Source organism: Armigeres subalbatus, chromosome 3 (genome assembly GCF_024139115.2).
Source record: "Armigeres subalbatus isolate Guangzhou_Male chromosome 3, GZ_Asu_2, whole genome shotgun sequence".
NCBI lineage: Eukaryota > Metazoa > Arthropoda > Insecta > Diptera > Culicidae > Armigeres > Armigeres subalbatus.
The window spans coordinates 123,187,231-123,211,223 of NC_085141.1; the positions used below are offsets into that span (position 1 = coordinate 123,187,231).

The 23,993-nt window shown below is 39.7% G+C and overlaps 1 protein-coding gene across 1 annotated transcript in view; it reads right to left on the bottom strand.

The window, feature by feature from the left end:
* Nucleotides 1-23,993, bottom strand: part of LOC134220553 (uncharacterized) — a 286,010-nt gene that overhangs the window by 123,688 nt on the left and 138,329 nt on the right. The window contains exons 7-9 of the mRNA XM_062699640.1: nucleotides 5,280-5,370; nucleotides 4,360-4,578; nucleotides 3,577-3,709 (exon numbers count right to left, since the gene is read on the bottom strand). Of these exons, the coding sequence (XP_062555624.1) occupies nucleotides 3,577-3,709; nucleotides 4,360-4,578; nucleotides 5,280-5,370 (443 nt within the window). The remainder of the gene's footprint in view (nucleotides 1-3,576; nucleotides 3,710-4,359; nucleotides 4,579-5,279; nucleotides 5,371-23,993) is intronic.

Genomic DNA, 23,993 nt, shown 5'->3' on the forward strand with positions numbered 1-23,993 from the left:
GAAATCGGGTCGGAACCGCGAACTCTTTCTGTTGCGAACAAACCACAAACCTCTTTGAAGAAATCCGGCTTATGCGCCAACACACTAGAAGGAAGTGATGCGGAACTGCGATTAGGTAGGCCTGTCTGGCTGACTTTCTCTCGCGGGTTTTGGACGAACGAAGTCAACTACTCACCAACTGACCAAAAGGCAAATAACGAACTTGAAAGGAACCTGAATAAAAAAAACTAAACCTTAAACTTTGGATCTCGGTTGGAAGGAATTAAAGCGTGAGTATAACTTTTGATTTCGATTATCCATTGCTCCCCATATATTGCTTGTGCCACCAATTTTTAGACTATTGCGAAAATTGTTGATGACAGCTTTACTTTCCCTCAATCATAGTACTCAATGAAATCTGCTACGGTTGATAAACAATTAACCGTACGTCGGTCAGGAAACGGTTGTGTTTGCAAAAAAAAACAATTATCAAAACTACAAGTCTTAAGCTTATGGTTATATATGTATATTATGGTCTTTTATGATTTTGATATATCAATCAAGCATTTCAATACAATAAGTTTCTGCAAACAATTATGAAAATATAATTAAATACTTTTATTTTCAATTCATCCATAATTCAGTATAGCGAATATGTTGTCGATTACGATAGTCCTTTTATGTAGGGACGGAACCATCTAGATCTAAACAGGTGCAGGTGGAAAAACTCGGGAAAGACGCAACCCAACACTTCCTCTGCTATAACAGCTGATGACGAAGTTCTGAAATTTCGGAGGCAGTGCTTCTGGTGCCAATCAGATCATTTGGCGTATCGATAATAATTAGGCCCTTGTCGGAGCATACGGATCGCTAAAATATGATAATACATATAACGCAAAATTATCATATTGTCTATCAATAAACCAATAATCTCCTAAATCTTCATTGATCACTACCGCCTATGAATACAGTATTCTGATTTGACAAGCAAAAAATAGGGAGTCAGTCAAAACAAATGCTAAAGTATTAATCAAAGCAATCTTACATTTCTGATTATGAGGGATTATGATTATGATGATCGGGTGGATGGTGATTGGTGAGCTTGCCTCGCGAGGAAGATTATGGCTGATGACTTACGATTTTGTGGCTTCTGGGTCTCAACGTGGCAAGCGTCTCCCGTACTGAAGGTTTATTCTTCAAGCGACACAAACGAGCTACTGAGCCACCTGATAATAAACTGACTATTACCTTAATTAATTTTCATGTGACAACTCTTTTGCGATTTATTTTTAGCACTTGATTTCTAGCTGTCTTCAACTACCGATCACCGTAAGTAAGAGGCATTGATTTTTTATCCGTGTCTATTTATAATCTACGGCATGAATACCGTAGAAGATAACAAACAAAAGCATTTGCCAACTGATGAGGCTTATCAGATCATTAGTTTGTTTACTTACATAATTTGATATGAAAATAACTGTTATACGCGGCACGAGTAGGGTTGGTGTCTCAACTAGAAAGGGTACGCTCAGAGTATATGTAATTAAGAGTGGTGACACTGTCAGAATTGTAACAAAATTCATCTGTCATTCCCATACAAAATCGTGTTCCAAACAAGCAGGAGACCTGTCAAATGCGGCACATGTCGCCACTGTTTATTACATACACTCTGGGTACGCTAGTGAGCAGCTACCGTAAAGGTAGTGTTCCTAGCCGCCAGTTAATAGCATCAGTATGGAACACAGGTTACCAAATCAAACTGTAACAAATCTCGCCTAAGAACCTAAGTAACATTTTTTTTCATGAATTAATTTGAATATTGCAATCATGAGCATGAGCATTATGACCGCACAATTCGTAGTTGCTACTCCGTGAATGGAGTCATATAGGAATGAAAGGATTATTAGTCCGACTCTCGTTGCTACTAGAGACCGAGTATACCTCTGCATCTCCACGATTGTCTTGGGATAGGATATCGTTTTAGTTACAAAGAATAATTTATCTGGATTCATTTTGGTAAGCGATGCGATATATGGGATGGAGAACAACACTAATACGAGTTAAAAGTTAGAATATGCACGCCCGGTGGCAAATGAAAACTGAGGGGATTCGCGTTCTGGACGACTGCACGGAAGCGCAGCACTCTGTACTCAATTGCTCGATGGCTACAGCAAACTATTAAGAAACGAGCTTTTTTTTACCACGCACGACATGCGCATGAGCCACCGAACACAAGATAGATATTTTATTTGTTTCCCGACGACTTAAACACGCACTGCACTTACTTGTTCGATGGCTACTCTTATCACCGCCCGCGCAATGTAGAACACAATATTTCGGTAGATCGCGCGATCGTCCTGCTATCCGGAACAAGAGAAAACAAGCACTGAGCTGATGAATTTTATTATCGGCCAAGAGAACAAGAGAAAACAAGCACTCTTAATTTGAATATTGCAATCAACAGACAAATATTAAAGCTTTTGATTGCAGTACTCAAATAAATTCATGAAAAAAATGTTACTTAGGACCTTTTGAAAAGTTGAGCGAGCAATTCTTATTGCACTAAGAAGTTTTACGTAGTATACGTCGAGCGGTCGTGTCTGGTACACAACCTTTCTATTTTTTGTGAAAAGTTTAAATTTTTTTGAGGAAAGTTTTGTAGTTTTGATTGCTAACATTGATTTGTTTTTGGAAATTTTGTATTTTTTTCAATGAAACATTTTTATTTATTTATAGAAAATCCTCCTTTTATAATTTTTGCTTTAAAAATGCTAATTTATTTTTGTTCTTAGGGGACTTTTATATTTATTTATTGCTTATACCCTGATTTACGTACGCTTGTACGCTGCGCACCTAATTCTTGTTTACAAATGAACTGTGTTTTAATGAAACACTTTGCTACACCCAGTTTCCAAAAAGAAAGCACATTCTTTGGCCCTAACTTAACCGTATCAGAATGTGTCGGCCTAGAGGACTCATTCTGGTATGGTGAATTTATTGCAGAAGTATGTTGTTCTTCACTCTGTTTTTGGCCCTACGGCGTTAATTTGATCCCTGACAGAAATATTTACCATCGCTCCTTTGCTCGATTCTCTGAAATGAAACCTAATCATTTTATCGACATTCTTAGTCAACATCATAAAGCTTCGAAGCTTGGAAACTGTTCAAGCCACTAATTCAAGATTCATTCACATTCTGTTGATTTAAAAACTCGGCCGCAAAACATGCTAAAAAAAATTTCATTAGTCATTTGTTATTCTATGTTTAAATGGAAATTGAAATTCATGAAATTTGTGCATGGGCCTTGTGAATAAGATTTGAAATATTTGGAGCGACATACTCCTAGAGATTCATATTTTGTTAATCAATCTCATTTGTATTTAAAAAATCATTTAAGGTGAAGAACTGGATTGACCACAATTATTATTTCCGTCGCTATACCTACATCCACTGGAACCATTATTGTTCAAACCCAAGCTAGTGTTGTTATGGTCTTTTAGACGTGATACCCCCCAAGAAATAACCGTTTATCATCTGTGTAACTGTTTGCTCATTGGACATAAATCACCGCATCAATAAGCCTCGATAATAACTCACCTATTAGCGGATTAATATTCTCATGCCGTAAGCCATGTGCCACAACGAGCAGATCCATTGCTTTTGCTCTGAGCTCCTGCGAGGATGACGAACCGGTGGCGGAAGGGATTTCCTTTAGCTGCACTAAATCCCCCTGAAAGGTACGGGATAAGACAATAAAAGTAACAATAAAGAAAGATCAGATAAAATTGATCACCATTGTCGCACCGTTGCGTTTGTTTTTGGAACAGTTGAAATGTATACGTCGCCAAGGTAGACTAAACATGAAAATCATTATTATTTGGTAGGGAGGAATTCAGTTCTTGAATAAAAAATGACAGAAACAGATACATAAAAGAAAATGAGTTATAAATTATTATTCCAGAATTTTGACATACATATTTATAACAATTTTCTACTTTTTTAAGGAACATGTATTTAGCGATCTCTCAGGCTAGACGACGCAGTATGGTTGCGAATTTGTACGACCAGTTGACCATCCTCAGATCCAATCACACCCAACCAACCAACCAAGCCATCGGTGGAAAAAAGGTTTAGGTATACGGAACCGATAAAAGCCACGTGGGTGGAGAGAAGGATAAATGGGAGAGTAGCTTTTGATACATAATTGATTAAAATAGCTTCTTAACGAAGCGTCTCCACAGTAGGAAACCTTCGCTGCGCAGACACCCTCGACAAGAAAGACAAATATGTAATATTGAAAATGGAACTTTTAAGATGATAAGCTACAGGAAATGGGATCTTGGGAGTTGTGGTGGAACTGTTTCGATTAGAGATACTTACGTTATATCGAGCTTTAAACTCCAGTGCCCCGGCAATGGTGGTGTTGTGTCGCACCATAGTATCACTACCGGAGCCCGTTTTCGGTGGAACAGGAAGACCCAAATTTTTCAATGAGCCTATCGACCCTTTCAGGAGGTCCGGTTTTTCCACTTCAGGTCCTCCAAACTCCTGCAGCTGCTGGAGCCAGCAGCACAGCATTGCTTCGATACCTTCGTCAACCTGTGGATGCGAATATGGCGATGAGACATGGGTCTGTTTATTGAAGGAGGGGGGACGAGTCGGTTTTGTGGAGGAACGTTGTTGAAAAATGAAGAGCGTGGGCATTGTCTTTTCATCTAGAAGAGAGACATTGATGCCTGCCATCTATAAGCCACCACAGGCAATGAACCTCACTAAAGCGGAAATGGGCAGCAAAATAGATGACACAAAAAATAAAAAAATCAATATTGAAATAGATTCCTACCGATTTCTACGTTGATTCCCTTATAAAGAACAGAATATGAGCGGAATCGAATATGCGGGTATGTGGTATTGTTCAAAATTATTCAGTGCTTCTTACTTCGAGTCCTTTCTATGCAAAAGTGTGCACTTAAGTAAGTGCCACATATATTTACATAGCAGGGAATATCTCAATTGCATCCCTAGAACCTGGGGCTTTTAGATGGCTTATTCAGGTTGAACAAGCTCAAATGAACGATAAGGATATTGTTTATTATACCAGAAGTGACATTATTTTTTTTTATATATTTATCATTGTTGTCTGTACCTTCTTTTGATAAACTTTTAAATACACACCATTTCACGGTACGTTGATCCTTGAAACGAACTCGAAACAAAAACAATTCCGCTCATCAACGAAAGGGACACCGGAGTTACCTCCTTGTCAGTTAGGATTGGTGGGCACACAGGGGATTACTTACCCTTCTCATGTCGACCGGAAAGACGAAATCCGATGGCGAAAGAACGATTTTGTTTGGTCCCTTGGAGAGCCGGTTTTTCAGAAGATAGTTCCTGTTAGGAAGACAGAATAGAGTATGTGAATGCGAGAAAAGCAGTATCAATAATCGGTGAATCAAGTTTTTTTTTACCCATATTCAATATGGTTTCTACTTCTCTGAATTATTTTTTGTCTAGGTAGCTCCGAATATATTCAGGCCTTCATAATAGCGTGTACGATCAATCATTATACGTGAAATCAGCAAATAAGAAATGGTAAATACAAACAACTTAGTCGTTCTAAAATATTTCCCACATCCCCATGATTATACTATCACAATATACTAGCCAAGTACCTACTCGGAATGAATAATGAATAGGGGAACTGTACCGGTTTTGGCCATGTTCCTAATTTGGCCAATTTTGCGAATAACTCCAAAAATAAAGCAATTCAGAAGGGTTTTATTAGTTCCAACCAGTCTTCACGAAAACATGAGCGGCGCTGAGCTTGTGTGCAGTTTTTGCCAGTGCATGTTCATCCTGAGCGCGCGCTCTCTTTCAAGCTCGTGTTCACCGTCAACATTGAACATGGGTGCGAAAAATGAACGCGGTGCGGTTCAGCTCAGGCTCGAGCTCAAGCTCAAAACTTGGGCTGTGTGTTCAGGCTGTGTGCTCATGGAGCATGCTGTGTGCTCAGACTGTGTGCTTAGGCTGCTGTAAACTGAGGCTGTGAGCGTAGGTTGTGGGCCGAGCGTGAAGCATCACGATTATGCGGCAGTGCGGCACGTTTCATATGCGGCGCGGCATATATAGTTAAGGTTGAAGGCAAAAAATGATTCGGAGCAGGATGCCTTTATTGGGGCCTTGATTCAGAGTTTGTAGATGACAAGATATAGTTTAAGCATTTGTAGATAAACATGGCAGCATTGATTATTTTACGATATAAGTAAAATATACAATATTTTATTGCTCTATGTTAAACGATATACAAGATTTTATTGCTTGAATATTTTTCAAATGTGTGCATCTGACCTTGATAGAAATGAGTAGAAGTATGCGCAAACCTAAATCTCACTGTACAGAATATTTAAGATTTATTATTCATATCATGAATATCTATTTTTGTTTTTCATGAAGATTTATCAGAAGCATTTGAAAACTACTTTCTAAAAACTGGTCTATATGGAAGCATTGGTGGTTTTTTTCTTTATGATTCTTCTCTCGGTTGTAAATCCCTTAGTATGTGGAGAGCGTGTTATGTTTTATTTATTAAAGATTGTAGAAAATAAACCGAAGCTTGGAACTAACTCACTTTCACATAAAAAAATAAGTGTGTTAGCAAAGATACACATAATATTATTATTTCTGTTATTAAAACTATTAAACTCAATTGGGGAGATGAATGAAACGCATACAATCTTTCCAGAAAAACGAAAAACGTAAAAATGTTCAATAAACGGCAAAAAAAATAAATAAAAGCCCCCAACATGTTTCGGTCCAGTCTAAGATGTTTTCGGGGGGAAAACATTCTCGACACTCTGGGCATAGTTTATTCATTGTGTTTACCGCAAAAGATAAAAAATACACCTTCATTCAATGGCAGGCAAGCTTTCAATTAATAACTGTAGAATGTAAATGCTAATAGAGAACACTAAGTTGGGAACTAATAAAGAAAATAACAGTTGGAATAAAAATCCATTGAGGAAGAGAAGAAGAGAAGGGTCAACCTATTTTATTTTACACAAACTTTCTACAAATTATATTGAACATATTGAATAGTAGAGCGGAGGATCAGTTGGACTGTACCCCCAATTTCCGTCCGCAACGTTTATAACTCGGCCGTCTTCCAAACACATGACTTGATTTTTTGTACATCACTAGAAATCTGCAGATGCTAACTGCGTACTAGAATCCAAGTAATTCAGTTCTAATGCGCCCAAGAAATAAGCTTTGCGGACGGGAATGGTTGGTGCTGCCCTAATGGTCCGATAGCCTAATACAAAAAGTCCGTGATTTAAGATTCTTGCAGTTTTCAGTAATTCCGGTTTCACACGGATACTTAATCTATCGTTATGTAAATGCTTCTGATCGTTGTTGTTTGCAAAAGTGTTGGCCAATATCGGGAACTTGTGCGGCATTTTAAAATATGACCGTGTGCCTACTCGTTTGAATCAAATACACTGAAGTCAGTTTTCACACGGACAATACGTATATCCCGAAAACCGCATAAAAAACGACTTAATCGAAAACAGTTTTTTTTTGCGATTTCCACTTATACAATGTAAATCCACGTAAAAAGCGACCCCAGTATACACATTCATAATAATACTATTTTTACTTGTGTTAAGAAGTGTCAGTGCAAGTTAGTTGGACTTGAAAAGCAAGTTATATCAAACTAATATATCGAAATTTTCACCTTTTTCGATGTCGAAGAAGAAGGAGAAAGGTAATTTTTAAAAATACATATGACACAAGAAAGCAACCACATTCAATTTGGAACTCTAAAAGTAATTTATTTAAAAAGTCATAGCAGTGCGGGGTTGGACTTCTTTATACTGTATAATGAACATACAATTTTGATTTTTTATTTTATTTTGTTTTATCACACTTGATACATAGAATAAGAAAATTCCAACTCCGAACTGCTAACCGTTTCAAAATAAATTGATTTTTGAATTTTCGGGAAGAGTTTTTAAAATTTCTTCGTATGCTTTCCGGTTCATTTTTTTAATAGCATCTTTCTGCTTCTCTTTCATGCAACATCAAAAAGCCAATACCTCAGCAGTATGAAACAATTGAATAGATCGATTTTAAACTGCTGTACTGCTCTAGGCGTCAACTGCCCAGATATCAAAATTATTTTCTCACTGAAAATATATAAGAAATTCCTCAAACAATGATGGTTATTTAAAATATGACTGAAATATACTATCACCTGAAAAGGCGAAATACTTTAAAATAGCTTTCTTTTATGCTACACAAGACGTTGAAGTTTTGACAAACCAAACCGTGCATCAATAAACAAATGTTCAGTTTATCGCAGAAGTTAACATAATTTTCTTTTTACTTTTACTTATCATAGAACCAATGAAATTAAATTCTCTAAAACTAAAGTTTTATATGAACATCAAAATCCATACCAAAATGATAAGCCAAGCTCAAACCAATGTATGTGGATTGGAGTGGAGCAAATGTTTTGTACCGTGCTCAAAGCGGCGCTCACAGCCGCGCTGAAAACATCAATGTTCGAGCGCCGCTGTGAGCGCGATGCAAAACATGAGCATCCAGCCTGCGCTCGTGTTCATGTTCATTTTTACGAGTGCACGTTCGAGCCCGAAGCGAATGTTCATTCGAGTGCGGCAGCATGCATAAACATCTGAGCGGGGCTGCACCTTGAAGACTGGTTCCAACAAGAGATATATCCCTCACTATTCAACGCTGCTTTCAACTGATCGATTATTTTGGAAAAAATATGTATTTTTCAGGGTTGGCCAAAATAGGCACTAAGTTGGCCAAAACCAGTACACTTCCCCTATATCCTTCGGATATTGTGCTGACGACTCGAATAAATTGTACAACGAGCTACCTTCGCCAGTCGCTTCGCTGGTACCAGTTAATTAGCGCCTAATTGGTGCAAAAATTACATCTTTTCACCACGTTTGTCTACTTTTGCTTGGCACATCAACGGGTTTACTCCATTCTGTCTAGGTTTTATCCTCGCCTTATGGCAATTAGTAACCGGTACATCATCATTTAAACCCAATGAACAATTTCAAAACTGTTGAACTTACTTCACACGAACCCATTTGAGCTACAGTTTTCGAGCAGTTAACCGTCGATGTGAGTTACGAAAGTTAACGACTTTTAAAATAGAAAAAAAGGGAGATTCAGTTTTTATAGGTGGTAATTGAATCGTTTGGCATCGAATGTGGCGAACATATCAACAAGCATATTCGGAAATCTTTAAAAAAAAGTTTTGGTGAAAATTATTTATTGGAAGTGTTTAAATTCCTGTTTCATAAATTAAATAAATTAAATAACTTACAAACATATATCACAAATTTGGAGACTTATTTATTTTACCTGCTCTACATACTGGTGCAACGGCGCTCTGATATGCAGAGTAAACTTCTCAACGCCCGTCGCATCGGACGGTTTAACCATGTTGAAAGGAATTACAATATTTTGATTGTCAAATAGCGTCAGACGGCGGTACCATAATCGATATAGGTGCACGGACCAGGAAGGCAAAGGGCTAGGCAAGGGCTAAGGCGAGTTTTAGAAATATCTGGAAAAACAGACAGATCCGAATTTTCAATTCCAACGTAAAATCTGTGCTGATATACGCCTGTAAAACGGGGAAGTGGTGTTTGGCCGAAATCCATTCGGCCGAAAGCCATTTGGCCTAAAGTTATTTTGTCGAATGCCACTAGGATGAACAAACCATTAGGCCGGAACCCATCTGGTTGAAAGTCATTTGGCCGAACGTGTCATATGGCCGAATAGATCATTTGGCCGAAGAAGTCATTTGGCCGAATAAGTCAGGCATAAATCAATAAAAAAATTCTTTCCTACCCTGCCGTAATCTGAAAAAGTAACGTATACACCATTTCCCAAAAATGGTGTTGACGAGTACTACTCATCGAGCTCTTTAACAGAAAAATGGAAAACATGCGTGTTGTAAAATGTCGGTTACGTCACTTTTCCAGATTACGGCAGTACCGCATTAAGCTACAATTCGTAAATTAAACATCTAATATTGAGCAAAAAATTTGAAATTGCATACAAAAAATCAGTTAAGTTAGACTTTGTATGCGAGAAACAGGAATATTAAATTCAATAATGTTTCAATCGAGAAATATTACCCTGAAACATCCACAAACGTTGTTTTCGTTGTACCCTATAAAATCATGTGCATTGCAGCTGCAACTATCCGCAACTTTCTGAGTTTCAAGCAGTTGAAGCTGCATTAAATTGCCTTCCAGCTAACTTTCCATTAGTAATTCTTGTAGAGACCGAGCTACTTCTTACACGTGGTTCATACAAATGCCCATAAAAACAATCTAAAGGATTGACTGAGTATTCGTTGAAACCGATTCGAGCTCTTCAAATAGTTGGACTAATAATTATTCATGGAATCACTTCCAGTGACCCATTGTATTTTTTAATTCTGTAAATCCTTAACTCGGCGTACAAAATTATGTCCCGTATTCTGTTCAACAGATTGAGACCGCTTGAAGAGTCCTTCGTCGGCGAATACCAACCAGGTTTTCGTGAGGGCCGATCAACGACGGATCAAATGTTTACCTTGAGACAAATCCTTGATAAATTCCGGGAGTACAACTTGCAGACACATCATCCGAATGAATTATGGCAAATTATGCTACAACATGGTTTTCCGGCGAAACTGGTACGGCTGATTCGTATAACGTATATATATATCAAGTGCAAGTAAGTTAAATATCGACATCATTTGTTACCTTGGATAGATTGAAGCAGGGTGATGTATTCTCTTTCAATATAGCGCTCGAGGGAGCGGTTTTTTTCCTTGTTGGGTATTTTAGTCACTGCGACCAGGGAGCGGTTAGGAGAGCTGGTGTGCAAAGAAGCGGTACCGTGATAATGCAAATGCTCCTGGGACGATATCGATATTATGGGAATTGATCGCCGTGCCGTAGAAGAGGCTTTTGCGCCTTTTAAGAGGGAGACAGCGAGGATTGGACTCACGACCAATACCAACAAAACGAAGTACATGGTCGCTGGCAATCAACGTGGGTTCATTAGTGGTGGTGGTAGTGAAATGGTGCTAGATGGTGCAAATTTGAAGTGGTAGAAGAATTTCTGTATCTTGGAACATTAGTGACGTGCGATAATGATGTTACCCGCGAGGTGAAAAGGCGTATTGCAGTTGCAAATAGGGCTTATTACGGACTTCGTAACCAGCTTAAGTCCCGTAGTCTGCAAACGAAAACAAAACTCGCGCTGTATACTACTCGGATTCTTCCGGTGGCTTTATACGGCCATGAAACATGGACGTTAAAGGAGGCTGATCGGAGAGCTTTCGAAGTGTTTGAGTGTAAGATGTTGTGGAAAATACCCGGCGGTAAACAGGAGAACGGTATCTGGCGGCGTCGCATGAATTACGAGTTGTACCAGGTGTATAAAGGGCTGGATATTATTATGCTTATACAACACGGCCGACTACGGTGGGCTGGACACCTTGTTCGTATGCCGGAAGAACGAAAGTGAAGATAATATTTAGTAGAGAACCCGAAAGGGACCGCAGGCTTCGTGGAAGGCCGCGTACACGATGGCTTTTTGCAGTTGAAGTGGACCTGAGGGCGCTCAATGTTCAGGGCCACTGGAAGCGATTGACACAGGATCGAGTCCAGTGGAGAAGGATACTCCATTCGGCGTAGGTTCATCGAAGAGCTGTAGCCAATCAAGTATCAAGTAAGTACCTGGAGGTATTTTCGGTTTGATTTCATTAAAAATTCTATTTAAGATTCAAAAGTAGTTCAGTAGAAATTTCTGGAGCGAATTCTCCAGGGAGAATTTCAGGAGATTTACTGAGGAAAAACTGGTGGACATGCTAAAGAAATATTCGTAGAAAATCTAAATTTCTGGATGAACTCACGGGGAAAATTTGTAATAAATCCTGGAGGAAGTTCCGGACGAAATCCTGAAGGAAGTTCCGGATGAAACCCTGGAGGACCATCCGGACAAAATCCTGGAGAAACTTCCAGATGAAATCCTGAAGGAACTTCCGGACCAAATTCTGAAGTAACTTTCGGACAAAATCCGGGAGATACTTCCGGACGAAATCTTGGGGAAACTTCCAGATGAAATCCTGGAGGAACTTCTGGGTGAAATCCTGGAGGATCTTCCGGACGGAATCCTGGAGAAACTTCTGGGAGAAATCCTGGAGGATCTTCCGGACGAAATCCTGAAGGAACTTCCGAACGAAATCCTGGAGGAACTTCCGGAAGAATTCCTGGAGAATGTCCGAAGAAATATCTGGAGGAATGTCCAGACATTGACGTAACTAATGAAAAAGTCTAGGGGGGGCTAACTTTTTTTTTAAACTTTTCCTTTTTAACATTCATAACACAAAAAGTTGACCATTTTCGCCTCGATTCAACTGATGTATATTGTTGGTCAACCAGATATCAATGGACGACTTAAATATTTCAAATGATGTTCATCAACGCTCAGCCCTGTTACAAAAATCTAGAAATCTCGTAGGATTTCCAAAATCCTTGGTAGGTTCGCTCGCCTTAAATAGAATGTGAAGTACGATCCTGATTTTTAAAGGATTTTTTGATTTGATTCGAACCTAGAATACATTATAAATTTAATATTGGATAAATTAGTTGGTTAAACTCTTTGCGCCAGCTTTCAATTCAGGGGCCTGACAATTCCTACGAGCTTTCAAATGGCGATCTGGCCACAAGAAACTACCCGAGCAGAATTCGCTATCAAAATATTATCAAGATGATAACAAATTGAGTTTTTGATATCATAACAATGACATATTTTGAATTGCATGAATAGAATTGCAGAGTACTCTAGCAAATATAATATTTTGATAACTGAAAATAATAAATAGAGTCCGTATTCTATAAACAGCATGAAAACATATTTGAAATACACTTATTACGTGACAGCTTAAAGCGGGAGGAGAGGTCTGTCATTTTTACGTTCCTATGAATGAAAAGTTATTGAAGGAAATCTAACATTGGGAAAGGGTGGTTGAAAAGTCTAGAAAAATATCATATATAATAAAAGTACGATCCATGAATCAAAATAGAATGAAATTGGAATATTTTGTTTTGTTTTTTCTCGATATAGTCATTATCATAACGAAAACTCATTATGCAAACCGTAGAAAATATGCCCAATATCAAAATAAGTTTTTTTTTTGTTTTCCGTGATATCAAAAATTGTCGAGTCGAGTCAAGTACGAGACACTGAAGACGACCACACAGTTGTGGTCGAAATACGTATCTGCAAAGATATCGAAAATTAACTGGTGGAATTAAATGGAGAGTACTTAATTCGTCTTAGACGGTTGAATACATTCCACTAAAAGAGCTTTATATATATTTTCCAAAAATTGTTATCATTTTGTTTATTTGGATACAACATTTAGTTCTCAACTTTTGATGTGATAACTATTAACTCGACCACAGGGTCACCAAAATTTGATATTGCAAATGAAAGTATCAAAATATCAAAATAAGTTTTCAGTTTGTTTTCATTCTCTGCTCGGGTAACCTCTCTTTTCTGTTAGAATAACTTCTAGGATGATTTGAAAAAATCAGTTTTACATAGTAATAAAACTTATTGGTCGTTAATTTTCAATTTAGTTAAAAAAATTACAACAAATTAACTTATAGAAGCATTTGTTTACACATAGGAACATTTAACACATCTTTTCTCTCAGTAGGTCTGTTTCACGCCTACTGAGACATTTTCACTGGTTTCATTGCTGCAGCGACAATAGAGAATTAAATAGTATGGGGAGTTTCTAAAATCTATCGGAAAGAATACAAAGTTCTTTCTTATTAAACTTTTAGTTACCTCTACTTGAAATCTAAAAGTTTTATCGAACCTTTCTCAAGAAGCCTACAGTGATAAATAAAACGCGCTGCAGCTTTTAGGATTGGTATTAGTTAAGAAGGTTAAGATCATACGCTCGATTTGGATAACAATTACTCACAAAACCTGGAAAAACTTGAAAATCTATAATATTGACGATGAGGTATTTCCTTTGGTATTTCATAAGTTATAACGTGTTTTGAGAGGTCCAGATTGTGTCGTGAGCAAGCCTTATAACAATTGCTCGAGGTTCAAAAGCTTGAGCGAATAGATTCAACTTTCTGTAGTGCTTCGAAGATAGGAATTTGATAATAAAGACAATCCTTTCTCTGCATTTACCCCCGTATATAATCAGTGGACTAGATATGTGCAATACTTATACAAAGTAACACATTTTCTAGGGGGGGCTAGCCAGATCCTAGGTGGGGCTATAGCCCCCCCTAGCCCCCCTGTAGTTACGCCAATGTGTCCAGAGGAATTTCTTGATGCCCATGGAACTCGTGGGAAAAAAATTTCTGAAGAAACCGTTGATGAACTTCTTGTGATAAAAAAATGTCGGAGAATATTTGTCGTTTAAAATTAGTCCCCGCCGCCAATCATCAACGGCGTGACGCCGCTACTGCAGCTGAAAATGATTCATACGCCACCGCCGGTAAACTTTCAATCGGCGCACAAGTATAATAATTTCTCACTTCTGACTCCCCACTTCGCAATATGAAAAGTGGGAAGAGTGAAGAAAGAAGAGATTTGCCTCTCTGATTCTATCACAATCGCCCGAATGGCAAACGTCTGAATTTAACACATGCCCGAATTTCATTCGCCCGAAAAGATCAAATGCCCGAGACAATCATTTGCCCGAATGGACCACACGCCCGAATAGACTATTCACCCGAATTGTTAATTCAGCAGAATATTTTTTTTTCCGAAGAATAATTTCCCATAGTTGCTAAGCATAATCAAAACATATATGATCGCTTTTTTTCTCTCCATATTTTGCATTTGCTTGAATAAAGGAACAAAAGTATGGGGATCCCTCTCTTTGGGGCCCTACTTAGCCGTGCGATAAGATGCGCGGCTATAAAGCAAGACCATGCTGCGGCTGGGTTTGATTCCCGGCGCCGACCTAGGCAATTTTCGTTTCGTGGCTGAGAAAACTTGGGGTTAATAACTGTGGAAGTGCTTAATGAACGCTAAGCAGCGAGGCAGCACTGTCCCATGACTTATTCGGCCAAATGGCCTATTCCGTCAAATGACCTATTCGGAAATATGACCCTGTCGGCCAATTGTCTTTCGGCCAAATGGTATATTCGGCCAAACGGCCCTTACCCAATCGGACTCATCATGGCGGGAAAGCATCAAGAAAGGAAAACTTACACCACTTCTCATTGATGCTATAAACTCGTCTGATTCTTTGATTAGCTCACTTAACTTAGGTAACCGGCTTCAAAATAAATATTATCTCGAATAAGAACATTCAAAGTTTTTGTTAGTGACAGCAAGTATCTGCAGTACAAAAGATTCGGATAGAGAGAAAAATGCCCCGCACATATTTTAATCGGTTTGAAGAAATAAATGATGATTTTATTGAAGATGTTCATGGCACAAATCTCCCAAATTGAGGTGAGCCGACGTTCTGATACCTGATACCTGATATCTCTTTAATACATGGAGTTCATGTAGCTTTCGTGGAGCTTTATATTGAGTTCCCTTTACTTATTTTTAGGGCTAAGAGTTTGAACGAATTTAAAAAATCCTTCAAAGACAACCAGTTACGCTTGCATTTGTAAAGTCCTAAGTCTGTCGAGTCTTTCATAGAGTCCTTGGTCGACTGTACAGCTGTACAACTTAGAACAATACACAATTTTATAGTTTGAAATCTATGAGTCTGTGCCATAATAATCAATAAATTGCTGTTTGTGCACTGTTTTGTAGATTTTACGTTCGTAGATAAAAGTGATATATTACATGGAGCTCAAAGAGCAATATTCCAAAGAATTTGGATACCATAGAAGTAATCTCTTCTCTTCTCTTCATTGGCATTACATCCTCCACTGGGGCATGGACTTGCCTTGTAGCCGCGCCTCTTACCGCATGGCTAAGGAGAGTCCCATCCATAGAAGTAATAATGAACTGCAAACAATGTATTTCACATATTTTAGATACTTATCTTCGGAATAATTGTGAAGTATTGCAGAGATGACGTGAAAATATTTTCGGTCACCTACTTGTATGGGGCAGGGGCCGATAGCTACTTAATTTCGGGAAAGGAAGTGGGACTGGGTCCGCCACACATTCGTAGGGACGGAATCAAAATCTGTAAGCAAGCAATAAACTGGAATCCAGCTGAACATCGCAATAAAGGTAAGTAGATCCAGAGGCTCATGACGGCGTAGGTTCCACAAAAAATAATGGCTTCCGAAAAATCTCACTTGAAAACAGGTTAAGACATCTGGACATCGCTCAGGATGGAGATCTTTCAAGTCAGCCCTTTGCACCACTCGGGGTGTTCAGGACCCATAAGTAAGTACAGTCAATCGCAAAATTGAGCATACACCTTGGATTAGATGAATTTATTAACAATTTCAAAGGCAATTAAACATTTCTCAAATTTTCTTTTGATATACATATATCAATACTGTTTTCCATTCCGTTATCAATTAGAGTATAAAAAGTTTGAAATTTTGTTTCGATGTGTAGTTAATTGAAAATTATCGCGAAAAATGGCCTATAAGATGCCACAATATTGAACTTCACCGTAATGTGAAGATATTTACAATGTATTGTAACTCGAGCAGTTCTTGCTCTAATTTCAAAACAATGAATGTTAAAGTAGAGGATATTTATTATTTCAAGCCTTGTCATGAAAAAAGAACATTAAATTACATTGATAAAGTTCATAGGAAGAGATTTCATACAAAAACATTCGGTGCATGCTCAATTTTGCGACATCTTATAGGCCTTTTTTCGCGATAATTTTCAAATAACTGCCGTAATCTGGGGAACATTTTCAAGAAATGAATAAAATATTATTTTCTGTTATTACAAGTACTTATTGTGAGTTAGGTATCTGAATATTAACTAGATTTGCTGCTGAATGATATAACATAACCTTTGGATGAAATTGTCTCCACATGTCCTGCTGATTTAGCAAACGGATAATGTGTGGTAATAAAATAATTTAGAATTTTGTTTTATTAAACATTTCAAAAACATCATCAACAATACCCCGTTTAAAGGCGGTATTTGAGGGTTAATTTATGTTAAGGAATACACGTGATTCATTGAAATACACCAAAAACAGTATTTTACTCTTAATATAGTAACCTGCTATTTGTACGACCATTTCCCCTTCTCACACAGTTATCCGCATTAACAAGAAAATCCTACGCTGATTGATGGATTTCTTTGGAATTTTCATTTCGCATTACGAAAGAAAATGTACTGCCGAAGAAATTGATTAAAAAATTGAAAGCGTCAACGGCAGATTCGAGGATTATGTTCTCGGTGTCCGATTTCTGCATGCAATAGCCGCAGCTCCTACAGTTTGGACCAATTCAATGGAATCAATATTTTTGACGAGCTTTTGTGCCTTTGGCGAACTTCTTCCCCGTTCCCATCGTATGGCCGCTCAAGTTATTCTTTTTTTTCTTTCTTAATTTTAGCAGTGCTAGGAAACAGATCAACGAATTTACCCACGGGCACCAAAGCATGATTCTTCAAGTGAAACCGGAAAGATTATTTGCTTTCGATATGGATTCCATTGCCGTACTCCTATACCGTTCTGCTCCTACGTGCACGTGATTCGTTCATCCGTAAGCGAGATTTTCTTTCATCGAGCAAATAATAATTCCATATTTTAGCTGCTTTTCACTTTAAGCGCTGATCTTTCGTTTCGATGGAGCTTTTATCTTCGCACTGCCAATAGATTCATTAGAAGTGTCTGTGGAGGCGTTCGAGTGGTGGTGATGTAGAATATACACCATTGCAATTCATTCATTGTGACAATCTTTATCAATTTCGATCTTAATTCTATCAATTTTCATGAGTTTTGATTGCAATTCAATTTTTTGTTTGATTGCTTGACTGACTACTGCTCTTTCTGCAAAGTTTCTTACGAATAAACTTCTGGTGAGTCTGCAAATTGCGAAAGATCCTATGGTCACCTCCGGGACATATCCATTGGCAGACAAAAAGGTGTAATGCGATAGCTCTTTCTTCGTGATTGCTCAGAAATAAACTTCTGAAGTCTTTGTAAAGTGGCATGGGCCTCAAGGGGGAAACGCAATGGAGTGCGGCAACGGAACGGCAACGGCAAGCGGTTTGTCGACGGTTTGTACTAAAAAAAATCCGCATCACTGCCGCAGTTGCAAAACGCAATGCATGCGGATTTGCCGGACAGGTTTCATATGACGTTTCAAGTTTTGAAGAAATTCTTATTTTTTTACAGATGATTTTAAATATTTCTAGAGACGATTTAATTTCAATTATTTGAATAAACTTTTAAATTAATTCTAGTTTATGATTCAGTGACTGCTTTAAATATATCAGAACCTCGATCAGAACAGTAGGAATACTATTTTTTGATGGCTTGAGCCGCCGGAAGTTCCTGCAGAAACTGCAGAGGCTCAGAAGTGTTGTACATAATTCCAATACGGAAGTTCCATCACCAATTTCTCCAGAAGATCCACCACAAATCCCTTCGAAAGTTCCTTCAGGAATTGCACCGGAAGTTCATCAAGAAATTATTTCGAAAGTTTTTGCTGAAATCGCTCCGGATGTTCTTTTGGAGAAACCTCCAGGAATTCCTTCGGAAGTTCCTACATGAAGATTCTCTAAAAATTTCTTCAGAAGTTCCTTCAGGAATTCCCCAGGAAGCTTGTCTAGGAATTCCTCCGGAAAATCCACCAAAAGGTTCTCAGGAAGCTCCGTTTCGTTGTACTTAATTGCGTTGAAAAAAAAACTAATTAAAGTACTCCGAAAGGTCTTGCATATTCTACAGAAAGTAGGAAATAATGTGAAAGTTTCTCTAGCAATTCCTTCGAAAGTGCCTTCACAAATTCCTTCGGGATTCCTCCAGCGCTTCTTTCGGAAGTTTCTTTGGAAGTAGCTCCAGAAATTGTTCCAGGAATTCATGCGGAAATTCCTCCAGAAATTCCTCCATAAGTTCTTCCAAAAATTCCTCTGGAAGTTCCTCCATGAATTTCTCCGTAGGTTCCCCCAAGAGAGTCGGAAGTTCCTCCAAGAGTTCCTCAAGAAATTCCACATGGAGTTCCACCAGGAATTCCTCCGAAAGCTCCTCCACGAATTCCTCCAGGAATTCCACCGGATTCTTCTTCTTAATGGCATTCCACCCCCCTCTGGGACAGGACCACCCGCAGCTTAGTGTTCATTGAGCACTTCCACAGTTATTAACTGCGTGGTTTCTAAGCCAGGTTACCATTTTTGCATTCGTATATCACATGAGGTTAGCACGATGATACTTTTATGCTCAGGGAAGTCGAGACAATATCCAATCCGAAAATTGCCTAGACCGGCACCGGGAATCGAACCCAGCCACCCTCAGCATGGTCTTGCTTTGTAGCCGCGCGTCTTACCGCACGGCTAAGGAGGGCCCCTTACATCCACCGGATGCTCATCAAGGTTCATTCGAAAGTTCCTCCAGTAATTCCTCCGGAAATTTTCTTAGGGAATCCTTCGGAAATTCCTCCAAGAGTTCCTCCGGAAATTCCTACAGAAGTTCTTCCGGAAGTTCCTCCAGGAATTCTTCCGGAAGTTCCTCCAGGAGTTCTTCCGGAAGTTCCTCCAGGAGTTCTTCCGGAAGTTCCTCCAGGAATTTCTCCGGAAGTTCCTGCACAAATTCCTTCGGAAGTTCCTCCGTAAGTACTTCTACGAGTTCCTTCGAAAGTTCCTCCAAATGATCCTCCGGAAGTTCGTCTAACAACTTCTATCTTTTTTCCTCCAGGAATTCCTCCTCCTCTTAAGATTCCTTCGGAAGTTCCTCCAGTAATTCCATCGGACATTCCTTCGAAAGTTCCTCCAGTAATTTCTTCGGAAGTTCCTTCCGGAGTTCCTAAGAAGTTCTTTCAGGAATTCATTCAGAAGTTCCTGAAAAAAATCGTTCGGAAGTTCCTTCGTAAGTTTCCCCAAGAGTTCCTTCGAAAGTTCCTCCAAGAGATCCTTCAGATGTTCCTCAAAGAGTTCCTCAGGAAATTCCTCCAAAAGTTCCTTAAGAAATTCCTTATGGAGTTCCACCAGGAATTCCTCCGAATGCTCCTCCAGTAATTCTTCCAAGAATTTCTCCGGAAATTTCTACAATTTCTACAGAAGTTCTTCCAGAAGTTCCTCCAGGAGCTCATCCGGAAGTTTTTCATGAAATTCCTCCGGAAGTTCCGCTAGATTCCTTCGGAAAATCAGGAGTTCCTTAAGAAGTTCCTTCAGGAATTATTTCAGAAGTTCCTGCGAAAATTCCTTCGGAAGTTCCTCCATAAGTTCCCCCAAGAGTTCTTCCGGAAGTTCCTCCATGTATTCTTCCGAAAGGTCCTCCTGGAATTCCTTCGAAAGTTCCTCCAGGAGTTTCTCCGTAAGTTCCTCCAGAAATTCCCCCGGAAGTTCCTCCAGGAATTCCCCTATAAGTTCATCCAGGAATTCCCCCGGAAGTTCCTCCAGGAATTCCCCCGGAAGTTCTTCCAGGAATTCCCCCGGAAGTTTCTCCAGGAATTCTCCCAGAAGTTCCTTTAGGAATTCATCCGGAAGTTCCTCCAGGAATTCCCCCGGAAGTTCCCCCAGGAAATCCCCCGGAAGTTCCTCTAGGAAATCCCCTGGAAGTTCCTCCAGGAAATCCCACGGAAGTTCCTCCAGGATTTAACCTGAAAGGCCCTCCCGATATTCCCCCGTAAGCTCCTCCTGTATATATTTGGTACGCAAATTCTCCTTGGAATTCCTGGAGGAAAATCGAGAAGAATTCCAGGAGGAACTTCCGGAAAAAATCCTGGAGGAACCTTAAGAGGAACTTTCGGGGGAAATCCTAGAGAAACTGCCAGATGAATTCCTTGAGGAACTTCCGGATGAATTCCTGGAGGAACTTCCGAAAGAATTCTTGGAGGAACTTCCGGAGGAACTCTTGGAGGAACTTTCGGGAGCACTCCTGGAGGAACTTCCGGAGGAATTTCTGGAGGAACTTCCGAAGGAATTCCTGGAGGAACTTCTGGAGGAATTCCTGGAGGAACTTCCGGAGGAATTCCTGGAGGAACTTCCGGAGGAATTCCTGGAGGAACTTCCGGAGGAATTCCTGGAGGAACTTCCGGAGGAATTCCTGGAGGAACTTCCGGAGGAATTCCTGGAGGAACTTCCGGAGGAATTCTTGGAGGAACTTCCGGAGGAATTCCTGGAGGAACTTCCGGAGGAATTCCTGGAGGAACTTCCGGAGGAATTCCTGGAGGAACTTCCGGAGGAATTGCTGGAGGAACTTCCGGAGGAATTGCTGAAGGAACTTCCGGAGGAATTCCTGGAGGAACTTCCGGAGGAATTGCTGGAGGAACTTCCGGAGGAATTCCTGGAGGAACTTCCGGAGGAATTCCTGGAGGAACTTGCGGAGGAATTCCTGGAGGAACTTCCGGAGGAATTCCTGGAGGAACTTCCGGAGGAATTCCTGGAGGAACTTCCGGAGGAATTCCTGGAGGAACTTCCGGAGGAATTCCTGGAGGAACTTCCGGAGGAATTCCTGGAGGAACTTCCGGAGGAATTCCTGGAGGAACTTCCGGAGGAATTCCTGGAGGAACTTCCGGAGGAATTCCTGGAGGAACTTCCGGAGGAATTCCTGGAGGAACTTCCGGAGGAATTCCTGGAGGAACTTCCGGAGGAATTCCTGGAGGAACTTCCGGAGGAATTCCTGGAGGAACTTCCGGAGGAATTCCTGGAGGAACTTCCGGAGGAATTCCTGGAGGAACTTCCGGAGGAATTCCTGGAGGAACTTCCGAAAGAATTCTTGGAGGAACTTCCGGAGGAACTCTTGGAGGAACTTTCGGGAGCACTCCTGGAGGAACTTCCGGGGGAGTTTTTGGAGGAACTTCCGGAGGAATTCCTAGGGGAACTTTCGGAGGAATTCCTGGGGGAACTTCCGGATGAATTTCTGGAGGAACTTCAAGAGGAATTCTTTAGGGAACTTCCGGAGGAATTTCTGGAGGAACTTCCGAAGGAATTCCTGGAGGAACTTCCAAAGGAATTCCTGGAGGAACTTCCAAAGGAATTCCTGGAGGAACTTCCGGAGGAATTCCTGGAGGAACTTCCGGAAGAATTCCTGGAGGAACTTCCGGAGGAATTCCTGGAGGAACTTCCGGAGGAATTCCTGGAGGAACTTCCGGAGGAATTCCTGGAGGAACTTCCGGAGGAATTCCTGGAGGAACTTCCGGACGAATTCCTGGAGGAACTTCCGGACGAATTCCTGGAGGAACTTCCGGAGGAATTCCTGGAGGAACTTCCGGAGGAATTCCTGGAGGAACTTTCGGAGGAATTCCTGGAGGAACTTCCGGAGGAATTCCTGGAGGAACTTCCGGAGGAATGCCTAGAGGAACTTCTGGAGGAACTTCCGGAGGAATTCCTGGAGGAACTTCCGGAGGAATTCCTGGAGGAACTTCCGGAGGAACTTCCGGAGGAATTCCTGGAAAAACTTCCGGAGGAATTCCTGGAGGAACTTCCGGAGGAATTCCTGGAGGAACTTCCGGAGGAATTCCTGGAGGAACTTCCGGAGGAATTGCTGGAGGAACTTCCGAAGGAATTGCTGGAGGAACTTCCGGAGGAATTCCTGGAGGAACTTCCGGAGGAATTCCTGGAGGAGCTTACAGAGGAATTCCTGGAGAAACTTCCGGAGGAATTCCTAGTGGAACTACCTAATTTATTAGATTTTTCTTTTCAAATTTTTTTTTATTATTATTTAATTATTAATTTATTAATTATTATTAATAATAAAATTAAAATTATTTTTAATTTTGGATTTTCATTTCCATTCAGAGGAATTTCCTTCGGAGTTGCAGGAGGTTTTCTCTTGATATTTGAGAGGAATTCTCTTGGAATTTCATAGGAATTTTTCATTAAAAATCAGTGGAATTCCCTTGCAGATTCAGAAAAAAATATCCAAAATTATCTCAAGTTAATTTTCATGGCAAATTTAGGGAAAATTTTACATGGAATTTTTTTCGGAAATCCAAGGGATCTGGGATGAGGTCCCAGATCCCTTGTATTTCCGAAAAAAAAAACTCACAATTCCAGGGATTTAATTTGGATGAATAGTGGATGTTCACTTGAAATTGGATTTACTTTTTGGATAAAGACAAGTAGAACGACGATAATATAATCATTATTGTTTCTTCGAGGTTTTCTCGATTTCCATTTTTGAAAATTTTCAAAAAATATGCGGTTTTAGTACATTCCGCATTTGCCGTTCCGCATCATTGCGTGCCGTTCCATATACTGCCGTGTATTTAAAAGTGACAGCTGCCGCATCCTGCCGTTGCCGTTCCGTTGCCGCACTCCATTGCGTTTCCCCCTTCATTGGCCGAATGGTGAATGAGAACTATTCACTCCCGAACCATATTTTGGAGCGAAGGAACCAGGAGAAGTAAGCATTTCCTTTTTTTTCTAATACTTGTTATGTGAGAGTTCTTTATCCATGATATCTTATGAACCCACACCTGATGAGTCTATTAAAGGTAATCAGCCTCATTGACTTCTAAATTGTTGTATGACATCAACAGCTCCTTCCTTTCCAGTTTTCAGGAATAAATTTCAGATGCATCACTAGCAACAAGTGACTGTTTTAATCCGGAATGAACACTCCGGGATGCTTACCACTCAAAGTATTTTTTCCTAGAAGCAACATGAAAGTATATTAAAATATTTTTATCTGGTCTTGTTTGTAAAAGTTTAATGAATCATGAGTCATGGTAGTTACAATTCTAAATTTACTAGAAAAACAAATTCTACGCGGTTTCTCCAGGCTAACTGGAGACCCCTATTAATAGTGGTAACAGAAAAATGTCAGAAGTGAAATATGGAGCGGATTTCTGCAGAAAGTATCCATTTTCTGGTAATCATTTATTGGA